Source organism: Vipera ursinii (assembly GCF_947247035.1).
Source record: "Vipera ursinii genome assembly, chromosome: 1".
NCBI lineage: Eukaryota > Metazoa > Chordata > Lepidosauria > Squamata > Viperidae > Vipera > Vipera ursinii.
The window spans coordinates 122,201,135-122,222,435 of record NC_139512.1 but is presented as its reverse complement, the minus strand read 5'-3'; the positions used below and the strand labels follow the sequence as shown (position 1 = coordinate 122,222,435).

At 40.5% G+C, this 21,301-nt stretch overlaps 1 protein-coding gene across 13 annotated transcripts in view; it reads right to left on the bottom strand.

Moving 5' to 3' along the window:
- The window catches only part of TNS1 (tensin 1), a 402,998-nt gene that overhangs the window by 109,741 nt on the left and 271,956 nt on the right, over positions 1-21,301 (bottom strand). For all 13 annotated transcript variants that reach the window (XM_083349831.1, XM_083349836.1, XM_083349838.1 and 10 more), the window contains 4 exons: positions 13,708-13,757; positions 11,414-11,585; positions 10,813-10,863; positions 5,049-5,171 (listed from right to left, as the gene is read on the bottom strand). In XM_083349831.1, the coding sequence (XP_083205957.1) occupies positions 5,049-5,171; positions 10,813-10,863; positions 11,414-11,585; positions 13,708-13,757 (396 nt within the window). The remainder of the gene's footprint in view (positions 1-5,048; positions 5,172-10,812; positions 10,864-11,413; positions 11,586-13,707; positions 13,758-21,301) is intronic.

Here is a 21,301-nt window from a genome sequence, read left to right as displayed (position 1 = left end):
TATCTGCGGACGCAATGAGAACGGAAAAGTCAACATGCTTTGCCGCTTCCATCGCCACTAGGTAAGACTTAAGATAAGTTCTTAGCTGTGTTTGGTCAGATTCGGATCTGCTGGACCTCCAACAGCTCTCTAGGCGTCTTTTCCGGCGCTTCATCTCTCGGAGTGGAGTGGTGGCATTGATCTGTTCTGAAATTTTAGGAGGTTAAATTCCTTGCACGCTTCCAGGAATAACTCCCCATAACGTGGAGACATTTGAATGGGAACAGATGCCACTTGGTCTAGTCCACAGGTCTGCAACCCGCGGCTCCGGAGCCACATGTGGCTCTTTCAGCCATCTCCTGCGGCTCCCAGTCCTCTGCCATGAGCAGTCCAAAAAAAAAAGTGGGACTTAAAAATTTCAACCAATCAATTCAAATATGCAGGGTAGGTGCATATCTCGCCTTGGCTCCACTCTTCAGTCAAACCCTGTTCTGCGCATGTGCGCATGTACGCACATGCGCACACAGTTTTTGCGGCTCCCAGTTTTTCCTTTTGTGAGGGAACCGGTTCCGAGTGGCTCTTTCACTGTTTCAGGTTGCTGACCCCTGGTCTAGTCAAACAATATGAGAGATGAGCTGAGGCCCAGCTCAGGTAAGTCGGCAAAAGTAAACAACTGTGAATGCCTTACAAGGAGGCGATAACTGAACAATGATTTCCAAAGGGAAGGAAAATTTATTAAGAATGCTATAAAGACCAAGACATGTATTATTCCATAAATGTGTCTGGATCAAATTAACCAATAGATGGCGCTGCCCTCTTCAATAATAACTGTGCTGGCTGGATTTCGCAGTAGGTTTTGCTATTTAGGAGTCTTCTGGGAAAAATTCTAGAGAAAACCTGTGCACCTCTGCTACTCCTCAATCACAGAGATGAACAAATTGGGGCATCATCACACGGCCATTTTAAAATTAGAAAGCCAGTACAGGTAGTTATTGACTTACAACAGTTTGTTTAGTGACCATTCAAAGTTAGAACGGCACTGAAAAAAGTGACTTAGGACCGTTTTTCACACTTATGAGCGTTGCAGCATCCCCATGGCCTGTGATCAAAATTCAGACGCTTGGCAACGGGTTCATATTTGTGACGGTTGAAGTATCCCAGGGTCATGTGATCCCCTTTGGCGAACTTCTGACAAGCCAAGTCAATGGGGAAAGCGGATTCATTTAACAACCGTGCCACTAACTCAACAACTGCAGTGATTTGCTTAATAATTGTGGCAAGAAAGGTCGTAACACGGGGCCAGATTCACTTAATAAACATTTCACTTAGCAACAGAAATGTTGGACTCATTTGTGGTTATGAGTTGAGGACTGTAGTATAAAATGCAACGGACAGTGCAGAATATGTAACGGAGAGTCTGATTGGGCAGCTACATCTGTTTTCTTTTTTCCATTCTTATTGGCAGGAGAATATCTGCCTTTTTTAATCCTGATGTGAACTGATGGGTATGATAATAATAATAATAATAATAATAATAATAATAATAATAATAATAATAATAATAATAATAATAATAATAATACATGGGCAGTCCCAGTGATACACTACCCTGCTGGAATTATCAACTGTACTTTGGCTGAATTGGAACACCTAGACTAGGCACCACTTCTCGTGAAAGATCGCGAAGTTGGAATTGATAGACCTTTTTTCCACAAAAAAAACCCCTTCCTTTGTTTTCTTGCACGTGGCGTCGTCGGCAGATTGCGAAGGAGAAACAGCATGGGACTAGAAGTCAAGTAAGGAAAGAAAGGCAATTTCTGGGGGGAGTGAGGATTTCTTTCCTTACCTGCCCCACTTGTTCCAAGGCCACTTTCCACTCAGACGTGTTGCTATTGCCAATGGCCCGACCACCCACCTCAGCATCCGCCCTCCCCAAGGCTCTGGCATTCCACCTGCTGCTTTGGTGGCTCTGTAGGCAGAGCTGCGAAGTTCTCTTCTCTGACAGAGAAGACAACTTCGCAGCTCTGCCTACAGAGCCACCAAAGCTGTAGCTGAATGGGCAGGTGAGAGGGAAACCTGCCCCCCTTGTTCCATGGCCACTTTCGGCCGAGCTGCATTGTAGCAGCATTGGGCTCAATACGTGAGGCGGCAAACAGCCGCATCATGCCGAAACTGGCCGTTTGCTGCCTCCTCCCCAGTGCCACTGCCATGAGGCACCCCTCTGGCTCCTGGGAGTTGTGCTGGCCTCCTTTGTGCCAGGACTCCTTTGCGGTGAGTTTCTGGAAAGATTTGCGATGGGGATGGGTGTGACACGCAAGGTGGCAAATGGCTGTGGCCAGCAGCAGCAAACAGCCACATTGCGCAGAAAACACCCATTTGCCGCCTCCTGCCCAATGCCGCTGCCATGAGGCCGCAGAACAAGCCAGGCAGCAGTAAGAAAGTGGTATACCAGTTCCTTACCTCTGCCCAGGTTTTTCCGTGGCCTCATGGCAGCGGCATTGGGTGCGACGCACAAGGCGGCAGATGGCCGCGACCAGCAGCAAACAGCCACATCATGCCGAAACCGAGGGGCCGGCAGGCTGTGGCTGCTGATGGACACAGTTGGCACTCATGTGCTTGCTGTGTTCAGGGGCCGATGGTGTCAAGCAGCAGCTGTCCTGGCCCCTGCCTCTCCCCTGTCCTGGCCCCTGCCTCGCCTCACCTCACCCCACAGGACGAGCCTCCTGCCCATTGTCCCACCTGCCAGAGACCCTCTGGATCTCCCCCAAACCTGCCTGGCTCCCACAGGTGTCCTTCCCCACGAGCAACATCGAGGTGGCCACACCTACCCTGGTCACGCCCACCCAGTCTGCCATGAACACTGCAGCCACGCCCACCCAATGGGCCATGCCCACCCAATGGGCCACGCACCCAGTGATACATAAGTGGGTTTTAGCTTGCAGTTTGGGCACTCGGTCTCTAAAATGTTCACCATCACTGACCTAGGGAATTTGGGGCAGGAAAGTCTGTTAACTTGAATAACTACTATTTCCCTATATCCCTAGAGAGACATGGAGGTACTGACAAACTTCTCCCTTCTGCAACTCCCATGATATTCCCTGATTTAATGTTACTCTCTTAGAAGAACAACATACCGTTTTTTCCACTGTCTCATATTCATCCCAGGAGCTAATGTGTTTAACAAAGGAGTAAGAACACACATATACCGTATATTTATTTCATGAGAAACTTAAACTGTGCCTTAATATGCAAATGGAAAATACAAAAGGTTCAAATTACTGCTATAATGCCACCTCATCGGAATAATACAAATTGTGCAGTAATAGCAAGAAAACAGAAGCAATGACCTCAATATCTAGCAACTCCGAAAGAATAAGAACAGATTAGTTAAAGAAGCAATAGCAATGGCACTTGTATATCACCTCATAGTGCTTTACAGCCCTCTCTAAGTGGTTTACAGCGCCAGCATATTGCCCTCAACGATCTGGATCCTCATTTTACCAACCTCAGAAGGATGGAAGATTAAGTGAATCTTGAGCCAGCCAGGATCAAACCGCTGGCAGTCAGCAGAATTAGCCTGCAATACTGCATTCTAACCACTGTGCCACTATGGTTTTCCTGTAAAAACTCTATAACAACTGTAAAAACCCATGGTTACAGTAAAAACTCATTTTCAAGTTCTGGCAATGAAGGATACGTTTCACACACAACCTTGTTTGGTGAATCCATCCATTTCCTAGACATGCACAAGACACTGAACCATAAGCTAAATAAATAGGCTGAGTTTGCAAGCATGCTAACTCAACCAACAGACAAACAAACCAAGGTTAAAACAAGCAAAGTTTGGCCTACTGGAAAAGTGAGTTGACAGCCCTTCAACTGACTGCTTACACATGTCACATTAACACAACCAAAGAGTATCAAGAGCAACAAGCATGAGAAGAAAGTTTCTATTGATATATTAGGCATGTAGACTTAACTGAATTTTATCCCAGTTTCACTATTCAATTTTTCCTTCAAAAGTTCTTGGGAAGTCTTATCCAATGTAGCTGCTAAAACTCATGTTTTATGTCTTTCAAGACCACAGTATCCAGAATGTCCAGGGGAGAGGGATCAACTTCTAAAATACATCAAATCTGATACACTATAAGAACACCTTTAAGTATAGTATTTTGTAGTATCAAATAATGGAAGTACTAGCAATGCACGCATAAGCCAATCACAAACACACAGCAACCAACAATTATATAAGAGTGCTGAATAATGCCCATAAAACTGAAAACTAAACAGTGAGCACAGGAAGTTTGATGGAAAAAGCTGAAAATATTCCCATCGTAAGAAAGCAGTGCTGAGACTACACATCCTGTTTTCATCACTATCTGAAGCACAGGCTGAGCATCCAGCTGAGGCCAAATCTAGCACAAAGTTTGCAGAAACTGGTGTACAGTCATCGGGGATGAGGAGGGGAGAAATATACAATTGTGCATAGCAAACTGCTACAAGCATGGCAACAGCAAGCATGTAGCAAATAAGAGCATTGCAAAAAATAAGAATACACTTTCTGTTCATGGATATCAATTCAGAAGACAGTTCTTTAGCCATAAGCAAAAAAGTTGTAGGCAGGAGAACGAGGGTGTCCTAGCTATAAACAAAGCTGGCCTTGAGATCACATGCACTAGTCACGTATTTGCTTTACAAAATCAAATTGAAAACTATCTGGAGGCTCCATTTGCCACTGTTCAACTGTTTGCTAAATCAGGGGTTCCCAACTCCCAGTCCGTAGCCCAGTACTAGTCTATGGCCCATTGGGAACTGGGCTGCGCAAGCAGTGGGCAAGTGCACAAGTGCATGAGTGAGCAAAGCTCTATTTGCACAAATGGCGGGTGCACAATTTGAAGCCATCCCCTCTTCCCCACCCCCACCCTGCCACCACCTCCACCGCTGCCGGCCCACAGAGTTGGAAGGGTCAGGGACTGCTGTGTTAAATGATCTTTGCACCTAAGCAGAGGCAAAAAACCACAGTTCTCCCTACAACCATCATCCAGGGAAATCTTTTTTTTTCCTCTCACCTTATTATGCAGCACTACCACATTGTGTGGGTCAGCATTGAGCCACGTGTCCATGGCCTTGCAGATACTGCATATCTTCTCCAGGGCAGGGGTGTGCAAGTCAGGCCACCCAAAATCCAGCACCTGTGGTACAAGGTGAAAGAGGGGTTCCAAGTAAGAGAAGAAAGACATGAAGCTGTTATAAATGATTAGGATTTCTATCTTAAGTTCTTTTGGCTATCAGACAGTTTCACAAGTTGTTCCAGAACACAAAAACTGAGGACTGGTTCTACCATTAGGCAAATGCATTGAGAGTTCTCATTTTAAGACAGCCATATTCCAATTCTTTATTATTATTTATGATTGCTGACAAAGGCTTCTTTTGGATTTTCTATTTCAGTCATTCAAGATACTACTGCAAATCATTTCTTGTCCACATTGCCAGAAGAAGGCAAGCCAAGTTATGTGATGACAAACATTAACAACCTGCAAATTCTTGTTAGGAGTCCTTGCTAGAAATTGGTGGGGAACCTTCTTAATCAGGAATAAAATGAAGATGCAGCACCATCCCTAGTAAATCAAGCTGGATCAAAACTAACATCAACCTTATCTTAGAAATTAGTTATCCCACCTAAAAAAAGTTTTAAAAAGAAAAAAATAATAATGCATATAATCCAGGTGAATAATATGAAATGAGGATCTTTTTCCTAGAAAAAAAAAAGAACTCTTCCTGGGAATTGCTTTCATTTCAAATTATACACAACATTTTAAAAAAAGTGGAGCCTTGCCTAATTCCCTGGCACTTTATCAATTTCTCTACACGTAATCCTTGCTGGGAGCATCCCTGCAAACAGATCCTATGCAAGAAGAGAGAGCAGCACGCCACAAAGATGTTCGGCATGCAGAGAATGTGAAGCTATAATTGGAGATGGATAGATGGATTTCACTGGCTCACTTTTAATTGTTTTTGCGTATTTCAATGTTTTTTTGGTCTCATTTCTTTCATCAAACTGTGATGGCAGAATTCATATGAAAATTAATATGTGTTTCTGTAGGTTCTTCCCCCAAATTTACATATTTGCATGGCATTTCCCCTAACGTGGGTATTTTGATAGAATATTTGGACTGGACAATTCCATCACAAATTTTTAGAGAAGTGCTAAAAAAAAGAAGGGTAATTATATTTCAGTTGGCACATCATTACATTTTAGGTCAGTTAATAATAAATGTTAAGTCACTCATGGTTTATTGGTTTGTTTGCTTCACTATATTCACTGTGATAATGTCACAAAGAGACTTTAATTGCCACAAGCCCTATGCTTACAGTTCTTTTGAGATGGCCAAGCTTTTTTTTTTTTTGCTTCCCAATCCTTTTGATCATGGTTTGAAATTATAATGGAATGTGAGAGTGACCTTGAAAGATGGGGGGAAGGGAAAGATGCTACCTGTGAAACAATCGGATAACAGACAGAGGAGCCCACAACTGACTCTCAGAGAAAGTCTTAGAAAGGATCCTCCCTAATTTAACAGGTAGTTTAAAAAAGATGGTGGGAGATTTGTACTTTCGAACTTGCAAGATTAAGGTCAAGCTCCTAAGTGTACCAGACAAGAAACATGATCGGATGAACTAATTCTATTTTACTGCAGGATTACATTAACAGAATCTTGCAATTCTGAAAATACAAATCCCCCTTGTCTCTTTTTATGACCTGATAAGTTAGGGTGGATCCTGTCTATGTTTCTCTCTCTGCCCAGTTACTCACTTGCTGGCTTTCCCCCCTTTTATCTGATCATTCTCTAGGCAGCATCTCTTCCTCCCTTCCCAGGTCTTCCAAGGTCATTTTCACATTCCATTATAGAAACACATTTGAGACCTTGATTGCTTCCAGACCTTTTCTCTTCCTTTCCTTCCAACTCTTCCACACATCCAGCAATCTAACCAAGGGGGGGGGGCAGGAGTGAAACGGATCAGAGTTAATTAGCTATAAATAAACTGGAACTCTTAAGTTTCCTTCTTGGTGTTTTCACAGCCTCTCAATTTCCAAGACAGTAACTTCCTCAAAATGGAAAAATTCCTGTGCATGGAAAGAGCAGCGACATCTTAAGATTTTGCCCAGTAGTATGTCCTTAGTAACAAACTTGTTTAATCACCAGGGGAAGTCTCAAGACAAAACCAGGACTCCATATTCATCTGGTAACTTCTTTAAAACAGCATTTTGTCAAAGGAGCACATTCTTTTCTATCAGTTGATCGAAAAGTGGAAGAAGGAAGGGAGAATCGGCATTAGTTCCTCTGAGTAAAAGTGTAACTTCCTTCTCCGAAAAGCAACCACTAATCTTAGAATATTTTAAGTATGACTTCAAATGAGTGATGATGATGATGTTTCAGTTGAGTTATGCTTAGGAAAGGATATCTTTACATTACTATTTTCAAGCAATCCCCCAGTGGTGGTTCTATGGTCCAATAAAGTATCAATAAAAATAATTACCTTTTCTTTTTTAATGTAATAATAACTATCATAAAAGGTAAAGGTAAAGGTTCCCCCGCACATGTGTGCTAGTCGTTTCTGACTCTAGGGGCCAGTGCTCATCTCCGTTTCAAAGCCGAAGAGCCAGCGTTTGTCCGAGGATGTCTCCGTGGTCATGTGGCCGGCATGACTAGACGCCAAAGGCGCACGGAACGCTGTTACCTTCCCACCGTAGTGGTCCCTACTTTTCTACTTGCATTTTTACGTGCTTTCAAACTGCTAGGTTGGCAGAAGCTGGGACGAGTAACAGGTGCTCACTCTGTTACGCGGCACTCGGGATTCGACCCACCAAACTGCCGACCTTCTGATCGACAAGCTCAGCGTCCTAACCCACTGAGCCACCGCGTCCCTTTTAACTATCATAACTCAGACACAAAAATTGGCATGGGCAAAAGTTGTCCCCAGTTCTTCAAGGAAAGCTTTAACTCAGAAAATGTTGAGATTGGGAACCTCAGGCAAACTGCATAATATTCTTTCAGAACTTCAGAAATTCTCAAATTGTGTTCCACAATCATCTACCAATGGCCAACTGCATCCTCCCTGCATACATTGCCAGTCTGAAGTCTGTCCCTTCAGCCCCCATTTCTTGGCTATCCCCATGAATCAACTGATTTGTAGAAACCAATCCATGGTAGGAAACTGAATAAATTAAAGCATATAAGGGATAATACAAGTAGCAACATGATACTTAAAATTCTGAAAATGGATAAAAGGAAGAAGCTTTAAGTACAGTTGCTAATTATGAGTTCATACATGCTGATACGTGTAATACACACAAGCATCTGAAAGAAAAATAGTGAATAGGAAATGTAGCAATGAATAAGTAAGCACAAGATTTCATTCAGCTGGAAATCTACTTGCTTAGCCCCTTACGATCCAAGAGATTTGTACTGAATAATATATTGATCAGCAAGTAAGCTAGCTAGTTGGTTAATTTCTTTATTATTTTATGTATAAATAATTAAAATATCTAAGACTGTCCACTCTGCAATGACTCTGAATAGCTTATTAAAAGCAAACAATGGGTTAAAATCCCTATGGTCATGCCGGGCAGGGTGGGAGGGGAGAGGAAGAGAAACTTTTAAATGTAAATATAACATAAACATTGGAGGAATTGTTGATATAGGATGGATACATAAAATAATTCAAGTGATAAAGAAGATTCTTATTTAAATACTTCTTTTAGAATTAGATTTTCTGGTCCAACATTTAGATTAGAAAGACCTATAAAAATGGAGGAGATTGAGAAGCATATCCAAATACAAGTGTAATTATTATCTTACTTCCCAAAAACATGAATTCCCACACTCTTAAAGACAAAGATGTAGGGAGAGGTATTTGTATAATTTAGTTATCCGTGTAGTTTGCAAGAGTTTATTTGGTGGTTTGCAGTTTCAAAATATTTGACAAATGTTGCCTTATAAAATAGGAAGACTCCGAATGTTATCAACCTTCATCAACAAATAACAGAATTAGCTCTAGAGGGGGAGATTAGTGTTGATTGACTATGAATGTGAATACTTCTGTCGTGACACCTCTGAAGATTTTAGCAAATTACTATCCTACAAGCTTTGGTTTTTTTTTTTTAATTGAAAAATGAGGATTTTTAAAATAAATAATTAAATTTCTTACTCAAAGATTGTTGTACAAAAGCAGAGTAATCAAGGAAGTAAATACCATGAAATCCAATATATAATTCATCTCATTTTTATTATTGCTACATTCCCCTCCAGAAAAAGGTTTGCCTTTTTAAAACCTGTTCCTCTCTCTGCCTCTCAGTCAAAAGAAGTTCACCTTTCATTCCTCTTCTGTTCCTCTAGCCTGCTAATTCAGCCTGAATAACCTCCTGCCATAATCACCTGATAAATATAGTGGCATGCCTAGATTACAATGCTAGGACCAATTCCAGAATTTAGAGCAGAGGCAGAGGCAAGTGCTGGCTTTAGCTTAAGGAACAACCTCTTTGGATGACAAAGACAGTGGCTACACAATGTAATTAATGGCCAAAAAGGAGTGGGATGTAGGCAGCGCTCTGTGATTACCCAATTTGGAGGCAAAAAGTAGCTGAAGAGAAGTGGAGCTGCTTGCCTAGGCTATGATCTTAAAAGACTGTAAGTTTACAGTAAATGAAACTGAACATAGCTTCATAGTTAACATGAACTTTTTAGAATGTAGTGCAATTAATCATATATAAACAGAGGTGCCTGTTTCTTCATTTCAGGGTCTGAAAAAAAAAGATAGCTCTTCTTTTGCAGATACTACTGTAGACTGTCTAGCTGTCAAAAAGATGCATAACAGGAAAATTTGCAAAATCAATGTACATAAATCTACCTAAGCCTTCCTAGGCAATTGAAACCACTTACCGTATTTTATTATTCAAAATAGCAACTGGAATCAGACATATTAGTTTCCTAGCAAACATTGATTTCTCCATTATGAGAAAGAGTTTGGGATTTTGGAACCAGGCTCCAAAACCTTATTTTTTCCTGAATTATAGAACACAGAGACATTCATTTTCACGGTGTCATCACTAATAGAGAAGGAAGATCACATTAAAATGTACAACCTCTAGCAGGTCTGCTATAATTTGTGGCATTTTGATCCCTTATAGTTTCATGGGATTTCAGATAAAGACTGCCAACCTCTTGAAAAATTTTGGTTAAGTAAGTTTATCATGAGGTCCTGCATACATATTTCTGGTTATGGATGTCCACAGATTCACCTCAAGGTTCTGATGACCTCAAATTCCAGGGAATACAATAATAATAATAATAATAATAATAATAATAATAATAATAATAATAATAATAATAATAATAATAATAATAATAATAATAATAATAATAATAATATTAATTTTTATACCGCCCTTCTCCCGAAGGACTCAGGGCGGTGTACAGGGCAATACAATAAAATACAATATATAAAAATTAAAAGAAATATTAAATACAGTAGCCCAATTAAATAAATTAATACAAAATGCCTGTTTATGGGATGTATTTCATTATTCAATGAAGGAATAAAGTTATCCTTTATTTACTAATTACTAAGGCTGAAAGATGTAGATGCTGTGGGTGGGGAGAAATCAAGAGCTATGCTAGGGTAATAAATCCATAGGCTAGTGTATGTAATGTATTCAGTAACTAATTTGTAGCTGTAAAAAAGTTATAAATAAGTTTTTGTCCTGGCCCAATTTTCTCTCTCTCATCCAACCACTCTCCTGGAAATGTTTTTTGCTTAAGTAACAGTCCATCATACCTTGCAATGTAGCTTGCTGATGTCGTGCCTCCTCTCTGATAGATTAAGAAGCTAAGAGAGAGAAAAGAAATACACAATATTAGAAGAGTCCGCTTGTCCAGTATATATTGAGCTTGGTACAAAATGGTGGAAAAACACCTAGAAGCCAAAAATACATAGTTTCAGATCAGTGAAATACCTACACACATATAGACGTTTTCTTTTTCCAAATTTTCAAGAACTTCAAATATGAGTTTTTAAGCTTTATTGACATCACCATGCAGCTGATTGAAATAAAAACTGAACTGGAACTATGAGAGATAATGTTTTTGTTTGGTTTTGAGGATCTTGCTCCTGTTGAGGAACTTGGTCCTATTATTACCTATACTAAAATATAGTCTTCAGAATTGATAATAAAGGTAAATGGATGAGTTGGAAAGTAACAATTCATGCAATAAGGATAATTAGAGAAAAAGCAGGTTCTGGAAAAAGTTCAGATCATAAGATATTACAACTGTTTTTGAAGTGAACCACCAAGACAGAATTCCAGAAAACATTCACTTCCTGGAAAGTTTTTCAAAGCAAGTTATGAAATTGAGTCACAGCCTTCCAAAGTGCTTACCAAGTAATTGTCCCCATGCTTGGATTTAAGCATTTGAGCCACCTCCTTCAGGTTGCTGCAGAAGGTTTGTTCTTCCGACAAACTTGCAAAGTTGACAGCAATTATCCGTTCTGTGACATATACCAGGTCTAGTTCACAAGTGTCTTCCATGGCCTGGTTTAGGCTCAAGTTCCTAGGCCAAAGAAAAACAACTGAATAATCAACCGTTGAGATATAAGTTGTATGTTGTAAAGGATCTGCCTGTGTACTTATCAGCAAGCACTTTTTCACTTTATTTGTGTTGTCAATTCTGAAGTGTGTTCTTGGAGTGTTAACAAGTTGGGTTCTCAAATTCTGTTCTCATCGGGGGGGGGGGTTCCAGGAGAACTTTTAATTAAATTTCCCTGTACATATGTTTTGGAATCTGAATTGGGGAAACAGGATACTTTTTTCAAAATTACACTTTTCTCCAAGATGATATCTGTAGCTTCCTTTTTTTAATTGGAATGCTGGTAAATATAGATTATTTTTCCATAAGGAAGTATGGCTGGTATTAAACAGCACATGAAACCAAGGGATTCCCAGAGACCACTGCAGAAGGGAAAATACACCAACAGATAATAATTTCAAGAGGTCCTATGGCATCATAGGATGAAGGACAAGGGGATAAGGGAAAATCAGGAGGGTATGCAAAGTATATTGCCTTGAATTCCTGATGGTAAATCAGAATACAAATCTACAAATTAAGCCATTTGTACAAATGGATAGCAAAGAACCAAGTGTTCAATAAACACAACAAAGAGTCTTCTCTTATTTATCGCAAGATAAATGTTGACGAATTAGGGACCCTCCATGAACTAGAATGAACATGTAAACCTGTGTTTCTCATCTCAGCAAGTCTAAGATGTGTGGATTTGAACTTCCAAGATTTCCCAGCCAGAATTCTTCATTCAGCACAAGCCGGTAAAGTCCACACATCTTAAAGTTGCTGAGGTTGAGAAAGACAGGTCTATACTAATGGTTCTGTGTAAGTATAAAATTCATAGAGGACAAAACTTTCAGATTGTACAATGTATCATATTCCTCCGGGGTTGAAAGTAGTAAATAGTACAGAATAGTAGTTGCTGGAATTAGAGATGCTGGTGCTATAATGTTCATGTCTGTTGTGATTCAGGGTCAGCCTGTGGGTTCGGCAGTATAATGTTCATGTCTGTTGTGATTCAGGGTCAGCCTGTGGGTTCGGCAGTTGGGTCGGACGACTCACAGGAGGAGGGGGGTGTTGAAGACCTTGCTGAGGGGGTTGAAGATCTTGCTGATGAGAGCCCTCAGGCAGGCCCCTCCCACTTAGTCACCATGGAGACCCAGCTGTGTGAGCCTGACAGTGTGGATGAAGATGACCCACAGCTGGCCCTGTTCAAGGACGCCCGACGCAGGAGGCAGTCAAGTAGGAGTAAACAGAAGAAGGCAATGGGGCTTCTCGGAAGGAGGCAGAGAGAGGCCACGCCCTGAACTCTTTATAAAGGGAATGTTTGGGGAGGGCTGGTTTGCTGAAAGCAACCGCTCGGATAGTGTTTCAAAGCTCCTGTATCTTGGTTCATGTCTTGTTTGTTTTTGTAGTAATAAATTTGGCAGACGTAATTCCAGCCTCTTGCCATTTGTAAAGGGGTTGCCTTTTCTGCAGGGCCGGTAGCAGACTGGTACAGAACAATGTCCTGCTGTAGGTATCCTGGAGACATTCGGTTGACCATTGTGGGAAGAGTGTGCTGCCTCGCAGTCTGATCTGGTCTAGCTCTCCTTTGTTTTTTAATCATTTTTTTTTAAATTCCATTTATATCCCGCCCTTCTCCGAAGACTCAGGGCGGCTTACAAGCTTAGCAGTAGCCTTCATTCTATGTATATGCCTGCTTATTAGGGCTTTCACACACACACACACCCAAGCGGCATTATTACAAAGTCAGCTTAATTGCCCCCAACAATCTGGGTCCTCATTTTACCTACCTCGGAAGGATGGAAGGCTGAGTCAACCTTGAGCCTGGTGGGATGCGAACCTGCACTAATTTCAGGCAGCTGGTGTTACTTAAGGAGGCATTAGCCCACTGCTCCAACAAGGTTGAAACATTAATGGTACTAGTAGTACATGGATTATGTTCCTGATTAAAAAATAAATCAGTGGCCGGAGCTCCATAGCTGCTAAGCTTGTAAGCCGCCCTGAGTCTTCAGAGAAGGGCGGGATATAAATGGAATTAAAATAAAATAAATAAAAATAAATAGCTAAGATACTTCATACAAACGTCTCGTCAGCTCTTGAGGTTTACCTTGAAGGTTTACGTTGTGCCTGCATAATTTGAGGGGATCTTGAAAACACCTAAGGTAGAAAAAATTGAGAGGAAGATAAAGAAGAAAATGTTATATTTTTTTCATCACAGATTGGCACAATTAGCAGAAAAAGTGAAGAAACCAAGTCTCTGCTTATTTTCCAAACCCCATATGAATAACAAAGACAAAATCTGATGTGTGTTGGGATACAAAGAGTTGTCAGTTTGAGGCGGCTCATAAAAAGTACTATAAATCTCCATTTTGAAAAACATCCCATATTCCCCGATATTGAAGAAATTATTTTTAAAGTGCTTTTTTCTCATTTCTCTGCATTTGCACAATTGTTAGTGTTGCAGTTTGCATTTCATAACATATTGAAGATAACACAGGAGAAAAATCAGAGAAGTGGAGAAAATAAAATGCAGAGCAAGTCCCAATTTAATAATAATAATAAAGTTGGAAGGGATCTTGCAGGTCATCTAGTCCAACCCCCTGCTCAGGGAGGAAACTCTATACCATTTCAGACAAATGGCTGTCCAGTCTCTTCTTAAAAACTTCCAGTGTTGGAGCATTCACAGCTTCTGGAGGCAGGTTGTTACACTGATTAACTGTTCTAAAAGTCAAGAAATTTCTCCTTAGTTCTAGGTTGTTTCTCTCTTTGGTTAGTTTCCATCCATTGCTTCTTGTCCTGCCTTCAGGCACTTTGGAGAATAGCTTGACTCCTTCTTCATTGTGGCAGCCCCTGAGATATTGGAACACTGCTATCATGTCACCCCACGTCCTTCTCTTCATTAAACTAGACATACCAAATTCCAGCAGCCGTTCCTTATATGTTTCAGCCTCCAGTCCCCTGATCATCTTTGTTGCTCTTCTCTGTACCCTTTCTAGAGTCTCAACATCTTTTTTACATCGTGGTGACCAAAACTGGATGCAGTATTCCAAGTGTGGCCTTACCAAGGCATTGTAAAGTGGTATTAATACTTCACGTGATCTCGATTCTCTCCCTCTGTTAATTCAGCCTAACACTGTGTTGGCACTTTTGGCAGCTGCAGCACACTGCTGGCTCATATTTAAGTGATTGTCCACTAGGACTCCAAGATCCCTCTCACAGTTAATACTAGTGAGCAAGGTACCCATATACTATACCTGTACATTTGGGGTTTTTTTGCCTAAATGTAGAACCTTACTTTTTTCACCATTGAATTTCATTTTGTTAGATAGCACCCAATGTTCAAATCTGTCAACATCCTTCTGTATCTTAAGCCTGTCTTCTGGAGTGTTGGCTATTCCTGCCAGCTTGGTGTCATCTGCAAATTTGATGAGTTCCCCATCTATCCCCTCGTCCAAATCGTTGATGAAGATGTTGAAGAGCACTGGGCCCAGAACAGAGCCCTGGGGCACCCCACTACACTACATATTCCTTTCTGTGTCACAAGTCAAACAGAAGATATTAAATAAGTTTGGGGGTCTTTTTCTTTTCAGTAAGATGCTCAGAATAAATTACAGATCTTTTCTGCCAGTGCCCCTCGAAAAGTGGAGGGAAAATGTAGGCATGAGAAAGGAAACTACACTAGCTGATAGCACATTCACTTAGCAAATTTGTGAACAAGGAATGGTTTATTTCTAAAATTGAATCCGACTGCTTGCTCACTCCATGGAAACCCCATAGCTAAATTCAATTTTAAAAAGACTTTTGGGAAGTTTATAAATTGCAATCTTAAACTTCACTGAACAAAGCACACCTTTGCAGTTAGAGATCCACTGAAGAATTCAGCCTCTCATAGCATTTAGAAATTAGAAGGGGGAAAAAGGAATGTTATGAAATCTGGCTTCTAGATTTAATTCTAGAATAAACTAGCAAGTTTTACTCCAGATTTCTCAGAGAAGGCAATTTCACAAAACCCTTTAGCTCTCTCCTAGACAAATATGATCGTACTAAGCACTAGGAGAAAGAATTATAATACATTCCAAGATCTCTTCATGTCCCTATCCAAATTTTCACAGAACAAAATATCAGGAGCAAATATCAAAGTTGTTGAAGCAGGAAGTTTACATTTATACATTGTTCTCACTCTTTCCCCCACCCACCCCCAAATTGCTTATGTGCTTATTTTATTCAATGACTTTATAACCCCAGCAGGAACACTAAGTGGGGGTTCTAATTAAAGAAATACATGAGGAGAAATATATATATATACGTGTGTGTGTGTGTGTGTGTGTGTGTGTGTGTGTGTAGATCTTTGGTCATTCAGGTTTACGTAGAATTGGAGGTATCAGGGCAACATTTCAACAAAATCTCATCCGTCATCCTCAGGCTGGTGACTTTAGCTTCATTCTTCTGGGAGAAGTGTGTGATAGTGGCTGTTTTTTCTTCTTTTTTAAACTGCCAGAGAGGGTGTGTTCTGTGGGTGGAGGCTTGGCTGTGTTCTGATGGGGTGGAGGTGTGCTCTGATTGGGTGGGGTCTTACCTGTGTTCTGATTGGGTGGGAGTGTCTTTTGAATGGGGGCTGTGTTCTGATTGGGTGGGGATGGGTGGGTGTCTCTCTTCGGATTAAGTTGGTAATCATGTTTGTTTGGAATCCGTTGGCTGTTAGTACATTAGTGAGAGTGTGTAGTTCGGTTTTTAGATGTTGTTCATCAGCTAGGTGTTTTGTTCTGGAGATGAGTGTCTTGGCTACGGAGTTGATCTGTGCTGGGTGGTGGTGTGAGAGTGCGTTCAGGTAGCGGTTTGTGTGTGTTTTTTTTTATGCTAGATAGTGTGTCCTAGGGAGCCGTTGGATTTCTTGTAGACTACGACATCAAAGAAGGGAAGTTGATTGTTAGCTCCTGTTTCCACCTGCCCCACCACATACATCGGACAGACCAGCAAAAGAATAAGTGCACGCATTGAAGAGCACAGGAACTCACTCAGAAAGGGAGAACAAACTTCATCCCTGTTCCAACACTTTAAAGCCACGGGACACGAAACTGATTTTAAAAAAACCAGAACTATCGCCAAAATTGAACATTTTAACAACAGAATAATCAGAGAAGCCATCGAGATAGAAAAATGCCCCCACAGCATGAACAAACGAGATGATACCTCTTGCCTACCAGCCATTTGGAAACCCACCTTGATTGACAGACGAGTCCCAACCACCAAGAATGATACCAGACCCAAACTCATGATAACATCACATGACATCACCACCACACAACCATTCAAAAAGCAAATCCGAATCCACAACGATAACAACACACAACCACAAAACAGAAACCTAACTACAGCTGCAACATTAGCCACTTTAAACCCCTCCAAACCACACAATAAGCAAACTGACACCCACTATAAAAACATGGCACCACCACAAACACGGAGCCGAACAAAAGCAGCACAACTCACCAGTTCAGGTCTAAGGCTGGCAGTTGAAACCAGCCCATCCACTCAAAACACATCCCCACCCAATCAGAACACAGCCCCCATTCAAAAGACACTCCCACCCAATCAGAACACAGGTAAGCCCCCACCCAATCAGAGCACACCTCCACCCCATCAGAACACAGCCAAGCCTCCACCCACAGAACACACCCCCTCTGGCAGTTTAAAAAAGAAGAAAAAACAGCCACTATCACACACTTCTCCCAGAAGAACGAACCTGAAGTCACCAGCCTGAGGATGACGGATGTGATTTCGTCGAAACGTTGCCCTGATACCTCCAATTCTATGTGGGGGAAAAACCGAATGACCAAAGATCTACATACATATACACACACACACATACATATATTTTCACACCGTTTTAGAATCTTCCATTCAAACCAAGAGCAACTAAAAACAAAATGTAACTAAAACTCTCATCCTAGGATTTCTTGCCATTCACACTCAAACACGGAGTTAATTTCTATCATTAAAACCAATCATCTGTTTTCAAATATTGCTGAATTATAAATAATGAAATAAAGCAGCCAAGGCAAAGAAGCATGATACATAGAAAACACATTAAATTAAAAATATCAAGTTAATTTCATCTAGTGATTCATATTTTTAAAGCTATTTGTCTATACATTTTGGGGTTTCAAATGGGTTTTAAATGGGTTTCTTGTTTCTGAACCTTTACAGTTGTGATAAACCAAATTTAATTCCCATAACGGATTCCCATATGCAATTCATGGTTAGGTAACTACCGCGTTCTGTTTTTCTTACAGTGAATCTATTGTTGTCAGTTGCAAAATCATATCCGACCCATCGTGACCCCATGGACAATGTTCCTCCAGGCCTTCCTGTCCTCTACCATCTTCATTTAAGCGCACACCTACTGCTTCAGTGACTCCATCCAGCCACCTCATTCTCTGCCATCCCCTTCTTCTCTTGCCCTCAATCTTACCCAGCATTAGGCTCCTCTCCAGTGAGGTGATTCTGGGCAGCCTACAATTCTATAATATTAAAAATGTCACCTCTTGCTAATATACAGAACCTCCCAAAAGTGGTCAGAAGGAATAAAAAAGTCATATATCTGGCCTATTTTAGAAACAAGATGAAAATATTTCAGAACTTTAGAATTCAGTGAGAATTTTGGAAGCATTTTAATTTAAAGTAAATGCAGTGCAGATGGCCCAAAGTGATATTATGCATGTTCTTTCACTTTCTCATACAAAGTGAAGTATTCTCTTTTATATACTTTTACGAATATTTTTCATACACATACAGATGGATGTACAAGTGTTCTTCATTCTTTATATAAAAATGGAAAGACATACAGAAGGATGCAAAATATTCTCACACACATGGTGAAATGCACATTTATATTTTTTCTGCTGAAGTTAGTGCTGCATAAATAGGAAATAAAGTTCTTTCTCCAGTGAAACAATATTACCTGGCTTATATCAATACACAGGCATTAAATACCCTTTTCACATCCTGTAGATTTGGAACGGGATCTGATTTTAAAAACATACTAGCTAACTTTGTACAACACACAAACCTTGGTTAGCCTTTTTCCAAAACCAGTCTGTATAGATAACGATCAACGTATATTATGAACCCAGAAAATGGATTAATCCAGTAACCAAGCCAAAGATTTTATGAATATAGCAATCTATAATCAAATGAATAAACAGGGCAATCTTCCCCACATTTTCTTTAATGATTCTATAATCCTAAAATCTGATCCAAAAATTCTATCCTGCCAACCAAGGCCAAAGAGAAATACATATTCCTTTTGGTAGATATTTAACATATTTGCCACTTACCCTTAGAGAGTAGCTCAGAATGCAATTTGGCATCTCCTTGCCACATATACCTACATATCTGGGCTTAAACCAAGACTTACCTTAGGCAGAGATAGGGTTTTCCTAAGCCAGTTTGAAACCAAGGTTCCCATCTTTCTGAAAACTCCATCCAAAACAATCCTTTTCTTTGCTACCAAAAATCAGCCCAAACAAGTATACAATAATGCAAGCAGAGTCTTTTATTAAGGAGCAACATAAGCCAGGCATACATCAGGCATTATGTTTGTGGCAGATAGCCTCTGATGCAACAGCTTTGGTCCCTGGGTCTCGCAGGACAGCACCCTAATTATAAACAGCTCCCTTGTTATTACTCAAGTGGAAATAAAGCCCTACCCTTCCTGAAACTCCCTCCAACACACACACACAATCATGCGCGCACACATACACACCCTACGAGAAATAGTCAGGCAGATATCAGCTGATAGGAATAACAGCTTCTAGGCAAATTAAGCAATCAGAAAAGATCCTGTCCAGAATTTAGGTCCAGGCAGAAAGTTGAGCGGGACTGACTAATCTTTCGAAAGGCTGGGATTGCTCACAGCATCACTTCCCTCTTTCCTGCCTACAACTGAAAAGAAAATGTGTGCTAATCGGTTGCAACAAAAGCCACAAATTAAGCCAATGAGATGTCAAAGCTATTTGTATAAAATAGGGGTGTGGCCACATGCAGCTTCCAAAGCACATTCATTGTGGCCTTGGTGCAACAGATAAATCATTGATCTAGTAGTTACAATTTTAAGAAGAGAAATAACAGGATAAGTCCCAGAATAAGCTTGTGTTTTATAAAACAGGGATGTCAAGAATCCTCCAGATCTTTTTTGTCTCTTTCTGCTGCCTCAAACCTGGAAAACTGAAATATTTTGGAAATAGTTTAAAAAAAAAACAACCATCACCCCAAAGCTGACATGTGGCCAGCCTGACTATACATCGAAGGGCACAGAACAACACTGAAACCTTCCCACCAAAGTGGTACCTATTTAACTACTCGCATTTACAGACTTCCAAATTGCTAGATTGGCAGGAGCTGGGGTATGTAACAGGAACTCACCCTGTCACACGACGCTCAGGTCTCAAACCTGAGCTGTCAGCTTTTCAGCTGACAAGCTCAGCATCTTTAATCATTGAACCATCACACCCCTATGTTCATATACCACTGTTCTTTATTCTTCCAAAAGATTTCCTATCAGCTTGCAATAGGAAGACTTATATCTACAGTTGCAAAGTGAGGACAAGCAGCACGAATGCAAAAGTAAGATGTTCTTTGTAGATAGGACCTTCTATCGTATGTTCATCAAACAAGAAAAAAAGAGTTCAGCTTCTTTATGGCTGAGTATTTGGCCAAGTTGGGGGGGGAATATTTGGCTCTAGAGGTTGGTGGATGTGTCTTCCCTAAGCTTCACAGGACAGAAGCAATACAAAGGAGTAATTTGGAAAAATTTAGCCAGCCAATTTATTTATTGTTAAACTAAATTATATACAGGTAGTCCTCGGCTTATAACCACAACTGAGCCCAAAATTTAGGTTGCTAAGGAAGACATTTTTTAAGTGAGTTTGGCCCCATTTTACGATCTTCCTTGACACAGTTGTTAAGTGAATCATGACAGTTGTTAAGTTAGTTACACAGTTGTTAAGTGAATCTGCCTTCCTCATTGGCTTTGCTTGTCAGAAGGTCGCAAAAGGTGATGAGCACATGATCCCGGGTCATGGCAATTGTCATAAATGTGAGTCAGTTGCAATTTTCTGAATTTTGATTACGTGACCATGGAGATGCTGCAACAGTTGTTAAGTGTGAAAAATGGTCAAAAGTCACTTATTTCAGTGATGTTTTAACTTTGAACAGTCACTGAATGAACTATTGTTAAGTCAAGAACTACCTGTATTTACATCTAAAAGACTAAACATAACAATAGTAGTATGAGTAAATCAAATTTTACAATGAAGCAGTTGCCATCCTTTCCCCCTGTTACCACTACTGAGTTTGCATTTAGCTAACTGGGATCAGAGAAGAAGACATATTATGATCCTCTAGTAACTTCAACACATACAACCCAGTATTTAATTTCATCTAGGACCAAAGACACAGATTTCTCTCCAGGACTTCTTCGCTGTCATTGTAATTCATCCATGGTTCCTTATTCCTGTAAACACACAGATAGCTACTGAGCAATCTCTGGCAATGATTTATTTCACCCAGGTAGATGTGACTTTATTAGAACATCTTTTTGAATAGTGAACCACTTTAGAAAATCAAAATATAAAAGTTGGAAAAATATAAAGTGTAAATAGGTACTGGGGGAGGGATCCTTCCACAACAGCATCCACTAA